This window comes from Camarhynchus parvulus, chromosome 6 (genome assembly GCF_901933205.1).
Source record: "Camarhynchus parvulus chromosome 6, STF_HiC, whole genome shotgun sequence".
NCBI classification, from domain to species: Eukaryota; Metazoa; Chordata; class Aves; order Passeriformes; family Thraupidae; genus Camarhynchus; species Camarhynchus parvulus.
This window is the reverse complement of record NC_044576.1, coordinates 11,048,624-11,070,986: the sequence shown is the minus strand read 5'-3', so window position 1 is coordinate 11,070,986 and position 22,363 is coordinate 11,048,624. Positions and strand designations below refer to the sequence as shown.

Genomic DNA, 22,363 nt, shown 5'->3' with positions numbered 1-22,363 from the left:
CTGAGGAGACATATACAAATATTCCCTGATCCAGGTAACCCTCAAAAAATTTGGCAATAAATCATAACTTCAGTGAGAATATTGCTGTGGTGCATAGTTGTCCAACAAAACTTTTTTATTACATTTAAATCAATTTCCTGTAAACATTTCTGGTTTTAAGATGGATATTAATAGAAGTTTGAAAGTATTTTTAAGAAAGTTGGATGCACTTGAGAATTTAACTTCTCCCTGTTTCTACTTCAACTGCTATAGCTGCATCATAGTCTGGAATATTACATCCTTGAAAACAGTGTCACTCTTATCATAGAAAAAAGTTCCAAAAAAAGGAAAAAGTTTAACTTCTCCACATTATTAAGTCCCTAACTTTTTTTTAAATGCTGGCCAATTTGCTGTGCAAATGTTAGAAAGAACAGGATATGGACTGTCCTTTTCGATCCCTTCATTTCATTACTTAAGAAAAAGAAAATCTCCATGTGAGAACCACCTGTGAGTGCCTCAGAGGATCTGTTTTGTTCTACAGCATTTTCATATTTGCTTTACAGTACGAGGAAACTGCATGTATGACCTTTGTTCTTACCTCCCACAGTGAGAAGTCTTCACTGGCTCCATGTATGAACTTGAATGACAATTACACTTTAAAAACAGCTCAAGAGTTTACATGGGTTGGCATTTATATTTTCACTGTGCTTAGGTTACAGTAGCTATGTTGTCTTGATCTCGATATATAGAGAAGTAGATGACAGAGATGTGAGAAAACAGAAGACAGCTTGATTCTGGGAATGCAGTTAGATGTGGAACTCAGCTGAAGCAATTGCAGGAGAACCACGTTATTCTCATCGTTTTGGTTTTGCCAGCTACCATTCCACAGTGGAAGACTGCAGCCATGCTCAGTGATTGGTTTTAATAAATAGAACATGGCATCAGTGAAAATGTAGGTTTGCTGTGCAAATGCTGTGCACGTGAGCTGGGATCACCTTTTACTGCCCTGTTGCATTTGAGGGAGCAGGCTCATTTTGTGTGGGGGAAATATTTAGCTTTTTAAGTTGTTTAGACACTTAGGGTGCGCAAAGAATATTTCACTTTTCCTCGTTCACTTTGATTCAAGGTGATACTGTGTTGCTAAGTGTAACTGTTTATCTCTTCTTCTGAAGCAGGCTGTTTTCTGTGCAAAAAAGCCCCACCTACAGCATTACCTTTTTGAAAACCGCTGGGCATCTTAAGTTTAATTTCTGCCTCTTGCTGCAGCTGTTGCTTTGTCCTACAGAAAGAAGTATAAACATCTCCCAGCATGTGGTCTAACAGAGACTGTTGTGCATCCTTGAAGATAAGCTGCAGTTGCTTTAAGTGGGATTTAGTTTTGCTTAAGCTGTCCTCCACAGATTTTTTCCCTTGACTGGGTGCGCAGTGTTACGCAGGCTGGTGGGAGGCTCTGCCACCTTTCAGTGGACAGACTGCTGGGTATGGCTGCTCAGGTGTTGTGCCCAGGGACCCAAATGCTGCCGTGTTATAATTTATGCAGCCCCTTTTGGGGACTGTGTCCTTAATAAGGGTTTAACAAAGCCTGTTGTAAAAGCAGCCCAGGTTCTTGCTCATGTGAAATACAACATCACTTTCAAGATGTTGGGAATACCAGGAGAAGGATCTTCCCTTATAACTGTGCTCAGGTAGCTCTTGTGCTTCTGTTTTTATTTCTAGGTTGAACTCTAGCAACCAGCAAAATAGTTGCAGTAAGTGTAGTCATATAAAACTGCTGTTCCTTTAATTCCCTGACAATAAGGGGAAGAAGACATGCTTCACCAAACTTGGAGTTTGTGGTTTTCTTGCCAAATTTAAAAAGAGGAATAGCACCAACAGCAGTGCAGAAACCCACAAGCTAAATAATGTAAGTGATAGGAAAAGTTGTGTCATACAGAAAAGCTACTGTCTTGTGAAAGCTGAAGGTAGAAGAGCTTTTTGTGACAGCTGTTCAATAATAATTTTAAAACAAGCAAGCAAATGAAACTCCTTCCACTGGTCCTACCTAGGACATTTTACCTAGTTTTTCTTGCCAAACAGATGTGTCTCTTCATAAAAACAGTAAAGTGACTGAGAGTTGACTTTTGTTTCCTGAAATGCAATAATACTGACCAGTGTGGTTAAGGTGTAGCTGGTTGGGTTTCAGTTTTAATTCAGCATTTTCCAGACGACTGGATTTGCTTTGGATTCACTGAAGCCAAAGCAGGGCTTCTATTCATAAGCTTATTGCTTACTTTGGATTAGTTATAAAGTAAATAATGTGAATAATACTGTTCTTTCATTTGTCCACTTAACTATGTAATGGGTTTAGTTTTGTTTAAAAACAACAAATACCAGGACAAGTGATAACTTGCTTGCTTCTCTCACTTACAGGAGATAAAACTGCTTCAGCGAAGGTTGCTCTTTTTCCTTGTTGTTTCACAGTAGATTATGAAAGAATTGCATTTTGACCGTTACAGTACAGTTAATATTTCCTTCAAGCATGCCAGTGTGACTGCTTTTTCCAGGCATTGTCATGGCAAAAATGCCACCATTTCTAGGTTGGTGGATATCACCTTCTGCTTACTTTTTCTGAGAACAGAGGCAATAAACCCCACAGTATTTCCTATTCTGTCAGCTTGGCAAGCTGATTTATTTTTTGGCCATGTACATGGGGCAGGGAAGGGGTGTGTGGTGCATGAGCAGGATGGGTCCTTCCTGCAGCCCCCAAGGCTGTGTTGCTGTTGTAAAAACACATTCCTGGGAACTTGAAACGGAGGCAGAAATTGCAAGAGAGAGTTTGGGCAAGCTGTAAAGAGTATGACCTGCTTGATTGTTCTTGATTTCTAAGATGATTGAGCACCACTATTAAAATGAAACTCTACTCTTTTCTATGTTTCTGTGTTTTACAAGTTTGGACAAAGTCTGTTGATCCAGTTGCGTATCCTGAAAAGATGTAATTAATAAGCAGGATCTGGTCCTTGGAAAAGGCAGGGTTTTTTGTTGATTTTTATCTCTCCCTGGTGTTGAGAGTGAGTTGATCTATCACATGAAACAAGGAAGATAAGAAACCTGATATATCTTCCCTGTATACTGCAGCCTCTAATGTTGCAGAGGAAATTTGTGGAGGTTTGGTTTTAATTTTATTTTGGAGCACAGCGTTTCTGCTGGCAAAACAACAATGTTGCTTTTTGTAGGAGAAACTATTTGCATGGAGAATATTGTTTCTTGAGTAATAAATCCTGTGCTTGTTGCACTCTTCACTGAAGTAACTTTTTCCTATGGTTCCCATGCTTATTCCTGGTGTACTGTGAGTTCTATAACAGTCCTTGTGCCAAAGGCATGATTTTTTTTTCCTTCCCATTTAGAAATTAAAGAAATATCTGACGTTACCTATTGCAGATATGCTGAACACTTTATGAACAGCCTGTGATGAATTTTAATGTGGACAGTTCACCACTGTTCATTTTTTCCCCCCATGTCTTTTACTAAAAATGAAGTGAGATGCTCAGTGATCAGAGTACAGTCATCATTGTTCCCGTTTGCCCCATGGGACTCTGGCTTTGGCAGAGGAAAGGAAACTGATGAAAATCAAGAGGTAGCTTGAAAAATTCCTTTTGGTGTCAACCAGGTAAGGTGAGCAACAAAACTGAAGTTCAGTGCTGACCAACTAAAGGGGGGGTGTTGGGATGAATTGGAACAGTGTGTCATATTCTAAACTTTCAAAAAGTTGAAAATAAACTGCTGCATGTGCTTCGTATGATTGGTGTATCCCAGGCAGTGGTTGCAATGTGTACAAGTAAAACTTTCAGATTGTTCAGAATTCAGTGTGAAACTGGTAAGGTCTAAAATACTTTGATTATTTTCACTTTCCTATTGGTTTTATTGAATGTGGGTTGTCTTTCCAAAAATTGATAGTGCCTTTTAACTTCTCTCCCATCCAGCAGTGCATATGTGTGTGTGTTTGGGAGGCAGAGCCATAGCTGAAAGCATTTCAGGTGGCAGAATTGTAATAAAAAGATGGCTTTTTTTGTCAGTAAAGAGGGTGAGATTCTTGACTAGTTTTCCATGGAAAGTGAGAACTTCAGCAGTTAGTTCTTGTGAATTTTTTTTTCCCTTTTTCCTAGTAGCTGACAAGTCTGACTTAGGTACTGGCTCAACTAGAGCTGTGTCTTAAATCCCTGGAAAAATTCTTTTGTCTTTTCTGAGGCTATAGCTCGGCAGATTGTCTAAGCAGAGATGAAGTGATGTGTACTTAAGGTATGGTTTGAGGTTTTTCACTCTGGGTTTTATGCAAAGATTGTCTGCAACACCAGATGCCCAGCTTGCTTTGTGTTTGGTTTCAGCGAGTGAGAAGATAAAGGGGTGCCCAGTGTTCCTCTAACATTCCAAGCTATTCTGTTCTCAGTGGCACTCTTCTTCAGAATAAGAAGGGAATGTGCAAGGGATGACATTGGACCTTATGTTTGCATTGTGTAACTTGCCAAGAAGAGAAATATGTGTGTGGAGGAGGCTTAAGACAGTGAATATCTGTGGCATCTGGGTGAAATTATGAACAATAAAATAACTCTCAGCTGGAATTTCATGAGCAGCTAAACAGTGTCTGTCTAGGGCATGCTGAATGGAAAGGGCATGTCTAAAGTAAAACATGCTCACACAAGGGAAGTCCCCACAGTCTGGCATGAAGCCAGGTGCATACTGAATTAGGTCACTGCCTTAAGTGTGAATGTTCCCCCAATTCAGAAAGATGTACTCATCCTTTGCAACAAGGAACAAAAGCAGAATGCTACTGCAATTTTAAAAATGTAAAGCATTTTCAGTTAGCATGCTGGTCTATTCCCTTGTGCTTAGAGAATCAATGAACTTTTTTGTAAGGAACAGAAACGTTTCCATTGTTGAATATACAGAAGGCCCTGGAAATGCAGAAAGTCTTTACAACCAGGTGCCTCTGGAAAACCTGCAGATCTTTATAAGACTTGTGTAAGCCTCAGATGTCTCACTCTTTGGAGATCATACAAACTACTGCAAATAGACTAGTTCTGAAAAACTGATAGGCAGTTAAATACCAGCATGCAATAATAGCAGGTGCAATTTAAAGTTTTGGAACTTAATATTTAAGCTCTGAAATTCCAGGAACTTCTGTGTGATTACTAATTACCAGATAACCTTACTGTCCTTTTTTATCAACTTCAGAATGTTCTTTGTAACCCAGTTAGTTTCCCTATTGCGATTTTTGGGATCCCATGTGTTTTTGCTTGTTCTGGGGTTTCACAGCCTGCTTTCTCTTGTAGTCATGTTCTGCATAGTTACTGGAATTCCTAAAGTAGGGCTGTGCCAGACCAAATTCAGATCAAATTTAGGTTGTAAATATGCAAAACAAGGGCTTTTTTTTTTCCTGTTCTCTGAAAAGAGAGCATAGTGAAATAGAGTGCTCATAAGCTCTCCTTTTCCAGTGGGAAAAAAGGAAGGAAGATTCTTACTGCTTTCACTCACTCTGTGAAGTATTCAAGATTAAATGTGTCTTACTCCTTTATGGTAACTTCCCTCAGCAGAAGTAATACTGAAGGAAAAAATAAAAGATGTCAATTGGCTCAGTTCCCACTGCTTCAGCAAACTAACTTACCCATTCAGCTCTCCATGTGCAATTTAAAATTTTAATGTTCGACATAACCGGTTGCACAAACATTCCTGGCCTTTAAAGGCCATGGAGAAGCTCTAGTGGGAAAAACGCCTGTTTATTATGGTGAAAAAATGCTCAAACAGAAATAGGCAATGCCTGTCTCTGTAAAAGGCTGTCTTGTTAACAGGATTGTCACTAGGCCATAGATAAAGGGTTTCAGGTCATAAAGGGATAATTAGAGCCTAGAAGGAAAAGTACCGGTGAGCTGGTGCAGTTCTCATTGCTTCAGGAGTGGGTTATTGTGCGTGTTCCCTGGGCACCCCTCAGGGCAGGGCAGTGCCCCCAGGCAGCCCTGTGCTGTGAGCAGGTGAAGGGCTCCTGGGAAGGGCCAGGAACCTGCAGCCGTCCAGCAGCGAGTCCCTGCAGGGTGTGCTGGCCTCCCCAGTCCAGGCTTACCATAATGATGAATGTTTGGTCACAGTGAGAAGGGTGGGAAGAGCAAGATTTCTCTCACTGCCCCCTGCTATTCTCTGAGGGGATTTCATCTCCTGGTACACTGTGTCCTCTTGACACCACATCTCCTCTTGACACCACATCAGGAGGTCTGTTCTCCCTTGCTTCTTAGACATGAATGAGACCTAAAGAAACTGAGTGACTCATCAGAGTTGAGCACAGGGCAATTTATTGGTGGAGCAAGAATTGACTACAAAAACCTACTAGAACTAATGCTCCATCTTCAGAGGTATTGATTTGTCAGTTAATAACAATTAGAATAGTTGGAGCTTGAGTTACTGGTATTTTATGCAAGTTAGATAGTTTGATCATTTTTCAATATACCTTTACTGATTGAAGATGTGTCAGCTTCTGCATGGAGTAGCTTTAGTACAGTTTAGCATTTACTGAGTTTTAAAGAAACTTATGGTTCTTTATGCTATTAATTGTGGCTTCACCTCTTGCAGTCTAACAGAACAAGAATTCAGTAAGAAATGTAATAAATCATTGTATGGTCATCTTTGTACTAAAGAAAGTTTGGGATGATATTGTATCATTTCTGTGAAGTGGTTTTATCCTGTAGAATTCTTCTTCTGTCTCCCTTGATTCATCACATCTGGACACTGGTCAGTAGTCTGAGGATACATCTGGAGTTAATCACTCTTTATAGGCATTCAGCTTGCATTTATATAATATTGTGTTTATGCAGTGAGGAGTGACTAAATTCTGGCTTGTCTGGACTTGAAAGGATGTTATCTAGTATTCAGTTGATAAAACTGTTACTTATTTTGTATCAAAGTCTCCAGTAGCTTTCCATGAGTTCCAGAAGCTTCAGTTTCAGATGAGTAGTTACCTCTAATCTGCTGTATTAAGAATTTCTACATAATCTGTGTAAATTATTTATTAACAGGGTCTTTAGCACTATAAATATTAAAAACTGCTTTGAGCAGTCCTATAGACTTCAGCTGGACAACTCTTAAGGTGTGCAGCTCTTGCCAAACTTGGTGTGGATGATATGCCTGCAAACTTTGTGTTGCTGTGGCAGGCATTGCTGCTGGTGGTAAGAATAAGTTACTTAGTCTTTCAGGCCTTAAAATTGGAACTTTCTTGCAAGTGAAGATGCTGAATATGGTACCACCACTGATCAGGGTACCTGATTCACACTGGAGCAGTATCCTGGCTGGAAGCTGAGTGGGAGGGAAGAAGTGTCACAAAGACTCAATCAGAGAGACACAGTGCCAGGTGTTTGCTGCAAACACATGGGGAGCATTGTGGCACCCTGAGTGACTCTCAGGGTCAGCACAAGATGGGCTGCGTGGCAGCTGGCAGTGCCAGATAACTGCCTAACCCATGCAGAAGGGATATGGGAGTGGGCCATCGTTTTCTAGTCTCCTAAGGATAGTGAAACTAAACTGGGAGTCTCAGAACTTCCCCCAAACCATAATTGCATAACACAGTCAAAATGGATGTAGAGCTAATAGGTCCCTGGATAAATTTTAATGAGCTTCATTTATTTTATACAAGCAAATTTTAAATGAAAGTATTTTATTAATGTTGAAAGTAGACTAACGTGCATTGAGCTTACTTCTTAGTCTTTTATGCTGTCATTGAAGAGGCCCATAAAACATTTAGCTGACTCAGTGCTGAGCAGGACTTTTGGTATCCCTCTCTTACATAACTGTGGCTGTTTCTCTGGTCTTTCCCTCTAGGTTGGTTTGGGCAGTCATGTAAGAGTGTGACCCATGAAGTGGTCACTGCCTCTTCATGCTAGCCCAGCCATGTCAGAAGATGGAAATATTAGCAGATGGCTAATCTCAGGATCTCTTTCATCAATTGAAATTTAGTTTCTTTTGAATTAGACTTAATCTGAAATGTGGTTTCGGTAAACTTTGATATTAAAATCTATAATAATTTATTCATGAGTGAACAGTTATACCCTGAAAGGTATTTACTTAAAGCAAATGAAACTGCAAGCTTCTGCTGCTTCAAAATAGTTCACGGTTTTTTTTAATTTTTTTTAAAATAGTTTAGAGGAATAGGAAAGGCATGGGATTTGTTGGTATCTTTTTGTCCTCCCACAGAGTAAAATAAAGCAAAAAGCCCAAGAAGGAATGGGGGAGTTAAAACAAAATGTCAAATAAACTGTGGTGAGACTATAAGAACTGTTACTGCTTTGGCTAGCCGTGTGACAAATGCATTTTATTGGACTGTCCGTATTACTATTTTCCAGACACTGTGTCAAAGGGAGTTGCTGATGGGTAATGCAAAAAAAGAAATGTTTTTTTGTTCTCCCTTTATCACTCCTTCCACCATTGGTCTTTTGCATGCATGTGTTAGAACTTTGTTCATGTGTTTCTCAAATGACTGTCTGCTTTGTTGTTCTAATATGCACCTTTCTTTAATTTTAGGTTATGTCTTCATTTTGCTGACTCAAACCACAGATTCCAAGGAAAGGAGGGGAAGTGGAATAAAACACTCAAGTGCCAGAGGAAAAGCAAGACTAGCCAATGAAAATTATGATTACTAAACTGTAGATGGCTCTCACACATAGTGGTGGGGGGGAAATTGCTGTCTGTTCAAAGCTTACAAAATTACTTTTGCAGATTTCCTTCACAAAACTTCAAATAAGCTAGGCCCCTTCAACTAGGGCTGAATTAGGAAATGGAAATATGATTCCTTGCTGGTGTCTTCAATCTTCCTCCACCTTTGCAGGTTTTTTTTGTTTGGGGTAGGAAATCCTGAACAAATTGTATGGCGTCAGCCAGACTTACAGTTGATGGTTATGGATGACACAGGAACTTCAAATTTACATCTCTGCAATGATACCTGATTAAGGCAAAGCTTGAAAACTGCTCATCTGCTGTGTTACCAGAACTTGTAGTAGCTATTACAATTGTGTTTTCTCTCTTAAGATTTGAAGTCTGGGGTGATGTCCCCTGGAAAGCAAGAGCAGATAATTAATCTTTTGGGATTGGAAGCAGAAATAATATGAGAATGCCCAGAAGAGGCTTAGTAATTCAAGCCAGGACTCGTTGGCTATTGGTGGGCCTTGCTTTACTATTCAGTTTAGTCCTGCTCATGTATTTGCTGGAGTGTGCTCCACAAACAGATGGCAATGGATCTCTGCCTGGTGTTGTAGGTGAAACCATGGGTAAAGAATACTATCAAGCTCTCTTGCAGGAACAAGAAGAGCATTATCAAAACCGAGCTACCAGTCTGAAACGTCAGATTGCTCAGCTAAAGCAAGAGCTTCAGGAAATGAGTGACAAACTGAAGTCCCTGCAGGAAAAAAAGAGCCCAAAGGTCAATGGTATGAACTACCAGGGCACCAAGGAACAAACATCCAATGATCTCCTAGAGTTTCTTCATTCCCAGATTGACAAAGCTGAGGTGAGCGTGGGGGCCAAACTGCCTAGTGAGTATGGAGTCATTCCTTTTGAAAGCTTCACATCCATGAAAGTATTCCAGTTGGAGATGGGGCTCACTCGGCATCCAGAAGAGAAACCTGTTAGAAAGGATAAACGAGATGAGTTGGTGGAAGTTATCGAGGCTGGCCTAGAAGTTATCAATAATCCAGATGAAGAAGATGGACAAGATGAAGATGATGGAGTAGGAGACAGGCAGCTGTATAGTGAAAATGATTTTGTAGAAGGTATGTTTACATGCTTCCTGGTCCCTTAGCAGAATGTCACAACAAGCATTTAATGGGGTTTGTACTTTTAGGTATTTTACTTACTTGAATAGAGTCTTGGAGAGTAATTGCACAATAAGAGCCTTTATTTCTGATGCTGAAGATATTACTGCTTCATTATCTTGTGTTTTTCCTGGAGTAACAAATGCATTTCAGAAGGACTCACCACAAGAGGTGTACTGGGGAAGCTGTATCTACTTAAAATATAGATGCATTCATAATTGATTGTAGCCAGTCAGTGTGACACAGCTGCTTATGGTACTAAATAACTGAAGGACTTCCAGTGAAACTGATGGCACTGGGAGGGAGAAATTGATTGATCTCTCTCCTTCCAGACTAGTTAAACAATCTAGTATGAAGCTACATGGTTTTCCTTCACTCATCTCTATGCCACTTTAGTTAATAGTCAGGCATTTGACTTTTTTCGAGTTGGCACAGCCCTACTGGAGGGAGAGGTAGGCTATGTTCCAGGCCTGTCAGCTGAAGAACTTGGTGTCCTGAATAGACCTTTCATGGTACACAGTTATGGGGTCTGCTAAGCTGTGCAGCCTTGAACTGTTCTCTTGTTTTCTTTTCAGTTTTGTCTCAGTGCCTGTAAGTTTATTTGCAGAACACATATGATTATAAAGGCATATGTAGCAGTTAAACTTTCAACACTTAGTACAGCTCTTAAAAGGTGCGGTAGTGACAAATCCCATTACAGGTGGCTTTCAAGGTATGGCCTTGTGCGATGGAGATAAGTATTATCAAAAACTGCCCTCGTACCTCTTCTTCATATTTACAGTAATAAATACAGTTCATGCTGCCATTAAAGGCCAAAAGGTGGACCATGTTATAAGACCATTATTATAGAAGGGATTCTGAAGTAAGTATTGATACCTGTATTATTAAGCAGACATGCTGGAGAAAGGTACCATTGGCCTTGAAATAATGGGCTCTTTCAGTCTCACATGATGTAATTGGTCTGTAGTGGAAAAAGTCTCTGTTTTTAACAGCTACTGTGTTTAAAGTTTGATGAAAGTACTCTTCTTCATTCTAGAAGGTGGTACAGGCTATGGAATCCACTCAGCTGGGTCAATGCAACACAGCCTGTGTTAGGCTCTTAGTACAGTTTTCATTTAAAACCCTGTTATTTTTTCCAGGGGTTATCATTCTTGGGCTTTATTTCTACATTAAGTATTCAGCTGCTTTTCCATTGCTGTTTTAGATATTGCTTGTACTCAAGTGGATTTTTATTTTACCATGACTGAAATAGCTGTTGATTTTTTAGTGTACTGCCTTTAATGACAGACATTCAAATAAGCAAGTAGTTTTAGGACCTTAGAATTACACTTCATACCTCTGCCTCTGTTCGCACCAGTATTTGTTTTTGGAAATCAAACTGATTTCCTTTTGCTGTAGAGACAGTAACTTCAAACACAGGGTTACAGGAACTATAGGGAAAGACAAGTCTTTTATGCTACATATGGGTGTGTTAGCAACCAGCCATAGTGTTATCTAGATCTATTAGTATCTTTCTTCAGACAGAAGTTGTGGGTTGTGTGTGTATTCTGTGGGTTTTTAATGTGCAAATACTACTGGCTAATTTAGCCAGCAAAAAAAAGGCATCTTCTGAATGTTAGCATATATTTCTCCACCCCTGTTTTTCCAGGAGTCAGAGGTAAGAAGCAGACCCAGCCAGTGTTGGTACACACAGGTCCCTTGCCCTGCAGCCCTGTAAACAGGCTCTAGCACTCTGCCTGTGCATCCCCTTTTGATGGACGTGCAGTTGGAAAGCTGATGCCATTCTGTTTATAAAATACTAGTCCCTTAAGCTGTCCTAAACTGGTAGGATCAAATTGCCTAGCAGATTTGGTGTATCAGCTGAAGTCAGAACAGGTCCTGTAACTGTCTTAAGAGCGCATCAAAATTGTTGCTGGATTAGTGTTGCTCATTTAGAGAAAAAATTTTTTAAAGTTGGCTTCAGTTGAAGCGTGTAATTTAAGTTCTACATCCTCTTCAGTTGGTAATTATTTTGTAATAAGTGGTTTGTGACTAAAACCAGAGTATTGTGCAATTTGAACCTGGAGGCTGAGAAACTTGGTGTTTGGATTTTTTTTTTCACTTCTGGGACAAAAGAGAAAACATGGTACTGCATTAGTTAATACATAACCATCATGTTTTATGCTCAGTATAGATAAGTTGATTTTATCTTCTAACTTGCAGGATTTTTTCCTCAAAACTACTGCATATCTATATACAAAAACTTAGCCACAAAACTGTGCTACAAGAAATTTTTATTCTGAAGCCTTCTAGCTTGTTTACCTCAATGGGCTATTTTTATATAGGTCAATATTTGGTTCTGGGAATTTTGTCTGCTCTTTTCCTAGACTTGTGAAATAGTAGACTAAACTTTGAACCATGTAAAGTTTTGTGATATGTACTTTCAGGTACACTCTCCTTAGAGAATTTGGTGACTGTTTAAGTAAGTTTAGAACATCTTTTCTTATAGAGGATTTTATTTAATGATGTCTTTTAATGTCTGCTGAATATGTCTGAAGTTCTTTCCCAGAATTGCCTCTGATGCCCAGTCATTTAAGTATCATTGTCTTCATTTGAAAAAAAAAATCAAGGTTTTTTTTTTCTTATTGTGTTTTAGGATTTATCTATACTGGAGTAACTTGAGACAACTAATACTAATAACTTGAATTTAAAATCTCTCTGCTTTCTGTTTTAAAAATAGGAATTTCCTAAATAAACTTTCTTCTGAAAAAGTACACTTAATTAGCCCATAATACTTGTGGTAGTCTGAATCTACAGATTTTTATTACTCTTAGTACAGGGCAGGCCAGAAAAGTTCCAGATGCATGCTGATGGATGCCAACTTTCTTGTTGCACTCTGCATTTTTGCAGTGTGTCCTCAATGTAACTGTTCATGTAACTGTAACTGCAAGCTCAGCCTCTGTGGGCTCTGCACAGAGATGTTCTGTGGTGGTGCAGGGAAGCTGTGTCCACAGCAGGGAGCACTCTGGCCAAGCGCTTCCTGAACTCGTGCTATTTTTTTGTGTTGCAAGACAGAGTGATGATCCAAATCTGCTTTGGAATTCTGATAAGGCAGATCTGTCACAGCCACACCATGGTGATGTGCAGGCTTTGAGGAATAACATTAAGTAAAAAGAAAATATTTCTAAGTTTATATTACAGCTACAAAGATACTTTCTGAAAACTTGAAGTTATTTTTCACAAAGCTCAGTTGACTTGCTCTGCTGATGATGGGAAAACCAGCAAATTTCTCAGCTCTGTTTGCTGTACCTGTTTTCCTTTGTAGCTACCCATAATGAAATTTCCAGAATTTTAATCTTAATAGAACAAAAATCTGACCTGAAAAAAAGTCTTGTTGTGCAGTTACTGTTTGAGAAACCCTTTGAAGTTGTTTTTTTTTTGCTCAGTGCCTACATTAGATCTAAGTGTATGAGAAACAAGAGTATCCTGTTCCCCCTGGATGAAGAGTATCCCTAGAGAGGATAAAAGATGCAATTTTGCATATTTTCACAAATGAATGGATTTAGGATTATGAGCAATGGACCTAAGTGCTGAGCTGCATGTTCTAAGATAGTCCTCCATTAAAAATAGATTTCTTTGAGATCAGTATTTGATAATATTGAGAAATGGGGAGTAATTCAGAGGAGATAATTGTATTACCTCTGTCTGTTCCCTTTCTCCAGAAGCGTGTGACATTGAGTCTTGAATGGTGATAGAGAAGCCTTGAGGACACACTTCTCTATCAGTGTAACTGGCTTATTTGGGTTTACATTTATCAGTGTAATTGGCTTTTTTAATCAAGAGATTACAAGCTCTTCCATTGCACAAATATTTAAAATTAACTGTTGGAAAATAGAAGCACTAGCATGTTTTCAGAAGCTAATTGGCAATTAGCTAATTGCTAATAAAAGTCTTGTTATTGAATGTCTAGCAGTGCTGTTTGGATCCATTTCTCTTGGTTCTGTGTTTCCAATTGAAACTGGGCAAAATCAGGAAACTTTCTTTAGGTCATCATTGAAAAGGAAGACTTCCCACCCCCACCCATCCTTGGAATGTAAAAATCCTTTATTCCCATGCTGCAAGCTTCCCAGTTGTTACCATCCCCAGAACAGTGTGGACTGCTGGTCATGCAAACAGCCCCTGCCTGTGTGCTGCATGAGACCAACAACTGGCCACTGTCCTGGGAACTTCAGTGGAGAACTCTAATACACCAAAAGAACCAGATCCATCTGCAATCCATAGACCAAACACTTCCTGGTAGTTGTAAAGCAAGTAATATTCAAGGCAATAGAGGAACGGCTTTTTGGCTTTGGTAGTAACTGATCCTCAGGATTCCTATGTGTAATTTGTTTGGTGAGGAGCAGAACTTCTGCCAAGGGAGTAAAGCTTCATGGACCAGGAATAGCAACTGTTAAATTATTTCTGCTGCTTTTTACCTCTTTGCTTGTGGAGTTCTCTTTTAGATGGCAGCCAGTGTATGCTAGTTGCAAGGTGAGATAACAGGTTTTATTAAATGAGTCAGTTCCAAGTGTTAAAAACTTGAATACACTAAGAAGTAAACCAGATATGGGTTCTTTTTCTGGCTGTTCTCAAATCTGGCTTCTGTGCACAGAGCCTTGTCTCATAAAAGTGTTCAAATTAGCAGATTAGCAACAGAAGCTAGCTCATAGCAAGGAGAATAACTCTTAGGAGTACGTCCTATTTAAAAGAAATGTGGCTCTGGTAGCATGTTGATATTCAAAAGTTTGGAATCTGGTATTTCAACAATTGAATGTTGGCTAGGCACTATTCCAATTTGAATTTGCATATTAAGGTCTTTATGAAGTTATAGCAGTGGGTTTTGCTTTAGTTTAATTTTTTTAAATTAATCTAGCAATTTTTACTCTCTACTTCAGCCTTCTGTGGTAGACTGACATCTGAGCTTTTAGTTTGATTTAAGATAAGCTTTTGGCAGCTGGTATGCTTTTAAAAAACTTCATTTATGTTGTAAATGGTATTTTTATCTATAAACAGCTATTAGATAGCAGAGAAAATAATAAAATCTAAAACACAAAATGAAGGTTAATTTCCCCAGGAGTCCTGGTACAAAGTATTTGCTGTCTATTGCACGAAAGCGTGATGTGTGAGCACCGTGGTGCATCAGCTACTCCATTAACCAAGATGCTGTTTTCAGCCTACAGTGTGCAGCACAAAGAGTTGGAATGGAAAAGGGTTGAGAGGGATTTAAAATCTTGTGCTGCTTCTGGCAGTCAGCATTGTGGGCTTTCATTGTTTGTAACACCATTTTCAGTGCTTGTAATTAATAATGATTTGAGAATAAGCATTAAAATGTGGTGCTTACTTATGCATCTCTGTGCTGACAAAAGAACAAATGCGAATTTCAGTCTCTTAAAGGAGAGCATTGCAGAACTGTGTTCAAAGGGTAAAAGCCTCTCAGTTGAGAGCCTCAGTCATCACTGACTTCCAGTGTGATGGACCAGCTTGTTCTGCTACACCATGTGTCCTACAGCCCCTCTGTAGTGGTCATCCACGTTGTCCATTGGGTCTGCCAGTGCATTGTCCACAAGACAGGCTGGATTACAGAGCTGGGCATGGGAGGGGTGTAAGAGAGACTGGGCAGAAGGAGGGAACATCAATGCATGAAACTGGGTTTGGTTTGGGGATGGAGGCTGGAACAGAGGAACATGGAGGTAGATTTAGGGAAAGGATTCTTTCTTTGTGAATGGAATCTGGGATATAAAGAAAGAAGTTAGATCAAGGTGGTGTGCACATCCCTTTGCTTCTTGGATTGAAAAGGAAGGGAGCATGGAGAATACTTGCCTGGGCATAGAGAGACACACAAAGCTCTATCATCCCTTCTTCCTGGTTCCTGAGACAGTCAAACTCTAAGCTGCTTTAGGGCTGAGAGCTGCTTCCTTTGCATACTTTGTCTGGTGTTGATTTCAGTTGCAAATAAAGACAACAAAAAGAACGCTATCAATACTGGGTACAAAAGGGAACCTTTTGTGTCACCAGTATGGTTTGTCTGCTCTGTGGCCTGCCACCAGCTGCTTTCTGGGTGGGAGTCCTGGGAGGGATTTCAGCTGCTGAGGACACCAGCTTGGAGAAGGGGCAGTTCAGGGCAGCCAGGTGCAAGGAAATGCATCGTGTTAGGGCAGGGGTGTGCATCACTCCCACTTGGGGGTATGCAGCTCTTTGTAACTTTCTCTATGGTCTGGGTGGCCACTTAACTGGAACGTAATGCCAGTTCATGGTGTAGCTTGTGGTTCTTTGGAATAATACATCTTTTCCTTGCTGGTGAGAGGAAAGCAGAGATGGGATGAACATAAGGTATTTTTGTTGGAGGATTTTTCCTGCCATCATTTCTTACTCTCAGGTTAGCATAGATATGGAATTAGCAACACAGAGCTTAGTAGGGTCAAAACCACAGATGAGCCTCAGTCCTTTCCTATGTGGTGTAAAATTAAAGTCTGTTGTTTTAACTTCCTTCTTCGATGGTCCTTAAGTTAAAGGCCCGTGTTCTGAAAGGGACAGGTTTTTTTTTCTACCCATTTGGAGTAAAATATCTCTCAACAGGTAGTCCTGTTTCTGGAGGGACTAGCAATTTTGTCCTAAGGTGTGACGGGCACATAGAAAAACTTCTGCCTATGTCCTTAGAAGAGTGTGGGTTAGTAAAGTACCACTTATTTATCGGATAGAAAACATTAATTGCTGGTCAGCAGTGAAAACAATTTAAAAGCATTCCAGCATTATCACACAGTTGCTTTGTTTAAATGCCACATGTCAGGTTTTGCAGACTTTGTCAAGCAAGGTACTGTCATTTGTTCTGCCCATGGAACAAATTTTGCTTTTCTTGTGGTGATTACTGGCCAGATGATCTCAGATTTTACTGTGGGCTAGCTCAGAGCTAGATTCTTACTGAAGGGCTTAAGAACAGGCAATATTAAATTTCAGCCATCCTTTTCCTTAGTAAATAGCTGAATTGCCTTTTTGTTGGGAAGACCCAACTCCAGTTGAGAAACTGGCATAGGACCATGAAACCTGTTGTCTCTAAGAAGCAGGGGAAGCTGGAGTTTGGGATTGTTTCTCAGGTCTGACCTAAAACAGTAGAAGGGTGACTGTGATCAATAACAGTTTGTGGAAATTTCATATAGGAGAAACCCAGAAGCTTTACCCTCAATTCTTTAGTTCTAAGGAAAACCAGTGTGTCTGAAGTAAAACTGCTGGGATCTTTGACTTTACATATTACTTGTGTGACTTATTCTTCAGGTTACTATCGTACAGAGAGAGATAAGGGGACACAGTATGAGCTGTTTTATAAGAAGATGGATGGCATGGAGTACAGGCATGTCACCTTGTTCCGACCTTTTGGACCCCTCATGAAAGTGAAGAGTGAAACAGTCGATATTTCTAGATCGATCATTAACGTTATTGTTCCTCTTGCTGGAAGAACTGAGGCATTTGCACAATTTATGCAAAACTTTAGGTAGGTGCATGAGATTATATAGTGAGCTATGTTCCTGATTTTCAGTATTTTGTTTTCTTTTCAAAATGAATTCCTGTTCTGGTTGAGTTGCAACAGAGCTGATGATTCCAACATTGTGTGCAACTGCCTTGGGATGTCTGTAATTGAACCTACTGTATGGAGAAAAACATTCCTTCTAAAAGGGTTTAAGAGATTCTCTAATTGCAGCAAAATGACCAAAAGTCAGGGTCATTGTGAACCTGGACTCAGAGGATCTTGAACATAACTTGTGTATTTGCATCAGTTGAGGAGTGCCTGTTTATAAAGTAAGGTATTGGGATGTGACACACAGTATTGGAACCTTCTGATGTAAATGGGCAAGATGGGGAAAGAAGAGGGGAAAGCATCTCTTCTTTTTTCTGTTTTCTTTGAAGCCATTTAATGACTAACCAGAATACTTCAATCTGCTAATTCTTTTTAATGCTGTAGCTTTTAAGTACCTAAAGTTTTTTATTGTGTTGCAAGTATTTACTAATATCAGCTTATCTTTGTGCTTATAGGGATGTGTGTATTCATCAGGATAAGCGTGTTCACCTCACAGTGGTTTACTTTGGACAAGATGGTCTATCAGAAGTGAAAAGCATCCTAGAATCTGTAGCTAGGTAAGTATATCAATCCAACATCAGTCAGTAAAACTGGCATTTTAAACAGCTTTTAAAAAAGAATGAAGAAATAAACCAAATAAAGTTTATACTCCATTACAGGTTACTAGGAAATTCATTATTTATTTACTGTACACTATTTATGGTTGCCATTTTACAGCTTAGGTTGCAAAAGTTTCCTGAAGACTACTAAAAATCAAGTTATAGCCAGAAAAGACTTTGAGGTTTCTATCTGACAGTCCAAAAAACAACAGGGGTGAGTTTTGCAGCGGCTGTTCAGTCATGCTAACAGATTGATTAGAGTTTAAGTTCTTTGGAACAGGGATGTATATTTTAATACCTCACTGGAGAAACAATTTTATTTAATTATAAGGAAGAGAAATGTAGTAGTCAAAGTAGGCCTGTACTTACTCTCAGCTGTGAAATAACTTTAAGCATGGTTCATCATGGCTGTCTCAGCATTACATCAGTAAAATTCACAAATGTATCTTTTATGGTTTTTGTTCCAGAGAGATAGGACAGGTGTCAGCATCCTTTACCCTGTAGCCAAGGGACACCTTCACCACCTGAGCTCTTGCACCCATCCCTGAGCTGGGAACCAGTTTTCCTTGAGCTCTGGTGTGATCCCTGTTTCAGGATGCTGGCCAGGCTCCTCCCCATGACACAGACTAGGCACAGGCTACTTTGTCACCAGCTTGGAGGTGTGATGGAGAGCTGGCCTGACATGCAAGGGCATCTCGTAGGAAGGGAGGAGAGAACTTCTGCATTTTGTGCTGCAGTCTCCCTAGCATCTGCTGTGTGCTGTACCCCTCCATTTTTGAGGCCCTGCTGCCTGCCCTGTGAGATGTCCCTCAGAGCACTGAGTCAGTGCTGCAGGCTCACTGGCCATTTACCTGTTCTGTGTCTTTTTAGTGGTGCTACTGTTGAATATCTTCACTCTGTTCTCTTCAAGCATTGTCCTCTGAGGTGTCTCTGAAGTAGACACTTAACTTTGCTTGAAGATGTTCTCTGAGTGTGTTTCCAGTCTCCTTTGGCTGCTCCTTCCCTCTTCTGCTGTGAGTACAGGCATGTGTGCTACTGGTGAACAGCGAGGAGAAGCAAAGTGCGTGGGTTATGGTGGCCCTGTCACACACATAGCCTTTGCCCCATGAGTCTGGTGATGCCAGCACTATGGCTTCCTGTTTGCCCTGTTCTCTGAGCTAGTGAAGACAGATATTTCTGTTGGTCAGGACTTCTTGGTTTGTAGGGAGAAATTTTAGATGCCGTTGTAATTCATGAGAGCGTTTTAATTCACATCAGTTAACAAAAGGCCTTTTTAACCCGTCTGAATGATTAAATATGAAGTGAAGCTACAAAGACTGATTTCTATCATTTTACAAGGCTTAAAATTAAAATTAAGTGTAACATATTTTTTTCCTCATTCTGATCATATAACTGTTTTTAAATTTCTGGAGTGAAATTCCTGTAAAATGCTAAAAAACCTATCAATGGTCCCTCTGCTCCTCCCCACAGATTTATTTTGGGTTTGGCTCTGTTTTTCTTGTAGAGAAACTGACTTCCACAATTACACGCTTGTCTCTCTGAATGAGGAATTCAACCGAGGCCAAGGACTTGACATGGGTGCCAGAGCCTGGGAAAAGGGCGAGGTCCTGATGTTCTTCTGTGATGTTGATGTTTATTTCACAGCTGAATTCCTCAACAGCTGCCGCTTAAACGCTGAGCCCGGTATGTTCCCCTATTGTTGCTGGAAGGGAGCCTTGTCACCCTGCTTGAGTTCAGCTGCCCTGTGCTGGGCATATAGAAAACAAGGAAAACTCAGCTAGAATGGTGGAACTTATTCAGTAGCACGCATCCTGGAAAACTAATCACTCTCTGCACAAAAGGCAATAATACTTAGACTGAGAAATAACTTCTGCCTTAGTGTAGATTGTTTTAAGAACATGTTGTCTTTTTTGTACAATGTACAGTTTTGATGTTTTCTTCAGATTTAGCTGTCTGAAAGAAAGCTGGACAACTTAATTGCTTTAACAATTAGACTGCATGTAGATCTGTATAGCAAAACTCAGTTCCACTGTAGCACTCTACAGTGGAAGATGAGTTTTGTTATGCTGAAATCTCTAACAAGTTTGGTTTATCTCTTCTCACATGTGTATGGCCAAGACATGTCACAAAGGAATGGTTTTCAGTAGAGCTACAGTGTGCTCCCTGTGGAACCTGAGCTCATGTTCCACTGTTCCATCCCAGGCTCTGAAATATTGATTGTTTTTCTAAGTTTGTGTGATGCTTGCTTGTTCGACAAGCTTCTGCCAAGAAGGGTAAATCTTTCTTGAGTTAACAAGCATGCTGCTGAAGATCTCCTTCTGTCAAACTGTTTGGGTTCTTTTTTTAATGCTTACTCTTGTTTCAAATTTGTTGCAGTCAGAAACCATTTTCTCCAAATGTCAATTTGGAATCAATAGATGTTTTTTCTTCACCTAACAAGCAGGCAAGAAAATTCTTCAGAAGCCAGATATTTGGGTTCTGTTTCTTGATTTTTCTTTCATTTCTGTCTGTCTCTGTTCTTCATGAAACAAGTTGTATAAATAATGAGAAAAATTTTGGAGAGGAGTATTTTGAGAGCTTTAACAAGAGAGAGTTCAGGACACTGCTTGAAATTCATACTGGCAGTTTGTCACCTTTGTTTTCAATGAGATCTGAAAATGCTGCTTACTCCTTCAGAGTCCACGCCCAAGTCAGGATAGTGAATATTCTTGTGGACTGTTGTCAATACTTTTGCAGCATTGGTGATGCAAGACATCAGTGGAAAAATGTTTACCTGGCTTCTATAAGAGACACAGAACTGGTGTTTTCAGCATAGTCAGGATTCTCATGATGTTTGATGCCCTTGCAGTATATCTTGGGAGTACCTGCTTTTACATGTTTGTGGACAGAGATAAATTCACAAAATTCAACAATGCAAGGTGTTACTTGGATTTGATTATTTTTAGTTTTACTGCATATCATTATTGCAGGAATTTTTCAGTCACCTGGAACAATACCAAGATATCTAATATTTTATATAAGCATGTATAACTATATATAAATGTAAATCAAGTGTAATATGTATAATATTCATACATATGTATTTTTTTTAATCCTAAGGGCTCTGCCCCACAGGATGTTACAAGCTTCCTAGGTGGGAAATCTGAGCAGTTAGAACTTGTTTTTATTTCTTTCAACTAGGAAATGCCTAATAGGTAATCTCTTAAATAAAAAGAGTGTTTCTGGTTTCTTTTTGCCTTCAGAAAGCATGCCCACAGTGAGTAACAATTATCTTTTGACTTCCAGGGAAAAAAGTTTTCTATCCTGTGGTATTCAGCCTTTACAATCCTGCTATTGTCTATGCCAATCAAGATATACCACCTCCTGTGGAGCAGCAATTGGTAAGCAGCTTGCTTTATTCTGGGTAGAATTAGGTGTGCTTTGTATTAAAACAAAATTAGGTGTAACTTAATAGTCTGTTTGGGATATCTTACGACCTTTGACACTGCATATCTAAACAGTTTTCTCCATTATGGGCAAAACGCTTGGGAAAAACCTTCCACCTAGTTTAAAAGAAGTAATTGCAGTTAACCAAATGAAGTTGGTAGTTCTGATCTGCTGCTTATTGTGGCTTGACAAGCCAGTATTTTAGGAGGATGGTGGCATTGCATGGCAGCAACTTTCATCTTACATTCCAGCAAACAAAGCGTTGGTGAAAGGCAAAAACTTCTGAATTAAGTGTCCAGTCTGATTCTCTTTCGAGAGACTGCATGGATGAAATTGGGTTTTGCAGCTGAGACTTCTGAGATGGACAGGTTTAGAAGAGGAAGAGAGTAGTATGAAGAAGAGTTGTATTAAAAGAAAAACATAATAGCCCTCATTTTCCTACGTTGTTTGCAAGGATCCTGCTGAAAGCCAGAGGCAAGGTTTTACATACAGTCTTGGATAATCACAGCTGAGAGAGAAGTGAGCCCCTGCCTGACAGCTCTTTTGTTCACTCTTAAACTTAACAGTATTATGGTTGTTGACTTCAATCACAAAGCTTACTTTTCACGTCATATCAGATCAAGAGACAAATGTGGCCTTAGAAAGTGGAGTGTTGGGAACAGATGATTTAGCCATGGATTAATTTACTGCTTGGTCTGGGCAGATACATAGAAAATAGAGGTGGTGCAGCTGCTGTGGAAACTGCAATGAGGTTGAGTGGAATTGGAAGGCAGAGGGTGAAGCGAGCAGCAAGTCACTGGGAAGCCCCACATGAGTGCGTGACACAGAAATACCAGAAGTATTATTATGCTCTATCCTGCTCTGAAGAAATTATGGGAAGAGCTTAGCTTTCTGCAAAACCAAGTGCAATGTACCCCCTTGGTTGTATTGTACATTTCAAAATTGTGCTG

At 39.7% G+C, this 22,363-nt stretch overlaps 1 protein-coding gene across 1 annotated transcript in view; it reads left to right on the top strand.

The window, feature by feature from the left end:
- The window catches only part of CSGALNACT2 (chondroitin sulfate N-acetylgalactosaminyltransferase 2), a 32,691-nt gene that overhangs the window by 7,064 nt on the left and 3,264 nt on the right, over positions 1–22,363 (top strand). Inside the window, exons 2-6 of the mRNA XM_030950784.1 lie at positions 8,515–9,758; positions 17,088–17,304; positions 17,844–17,945; positions 19,492–19,670; positions 21,273–21,367. Of these exons, the coding sequence (XP_030806644.1) occupies positions 9,095–9,758; positions 17,088–17,304; positions 17,844–17,945; positions 19,492–19,670; positions 21,273–21,367 (1,257 nt within the window). The 5' untranslated portion in view covers positions 8,515–9,094. The remainder of the gene's footprint in view (positions 1–8,514; positions 9,759–17,087; positions 17,305–17,843; positions 17,946–19,491; positions 19,671–21,272; positions 21,368–22,363) is intronic.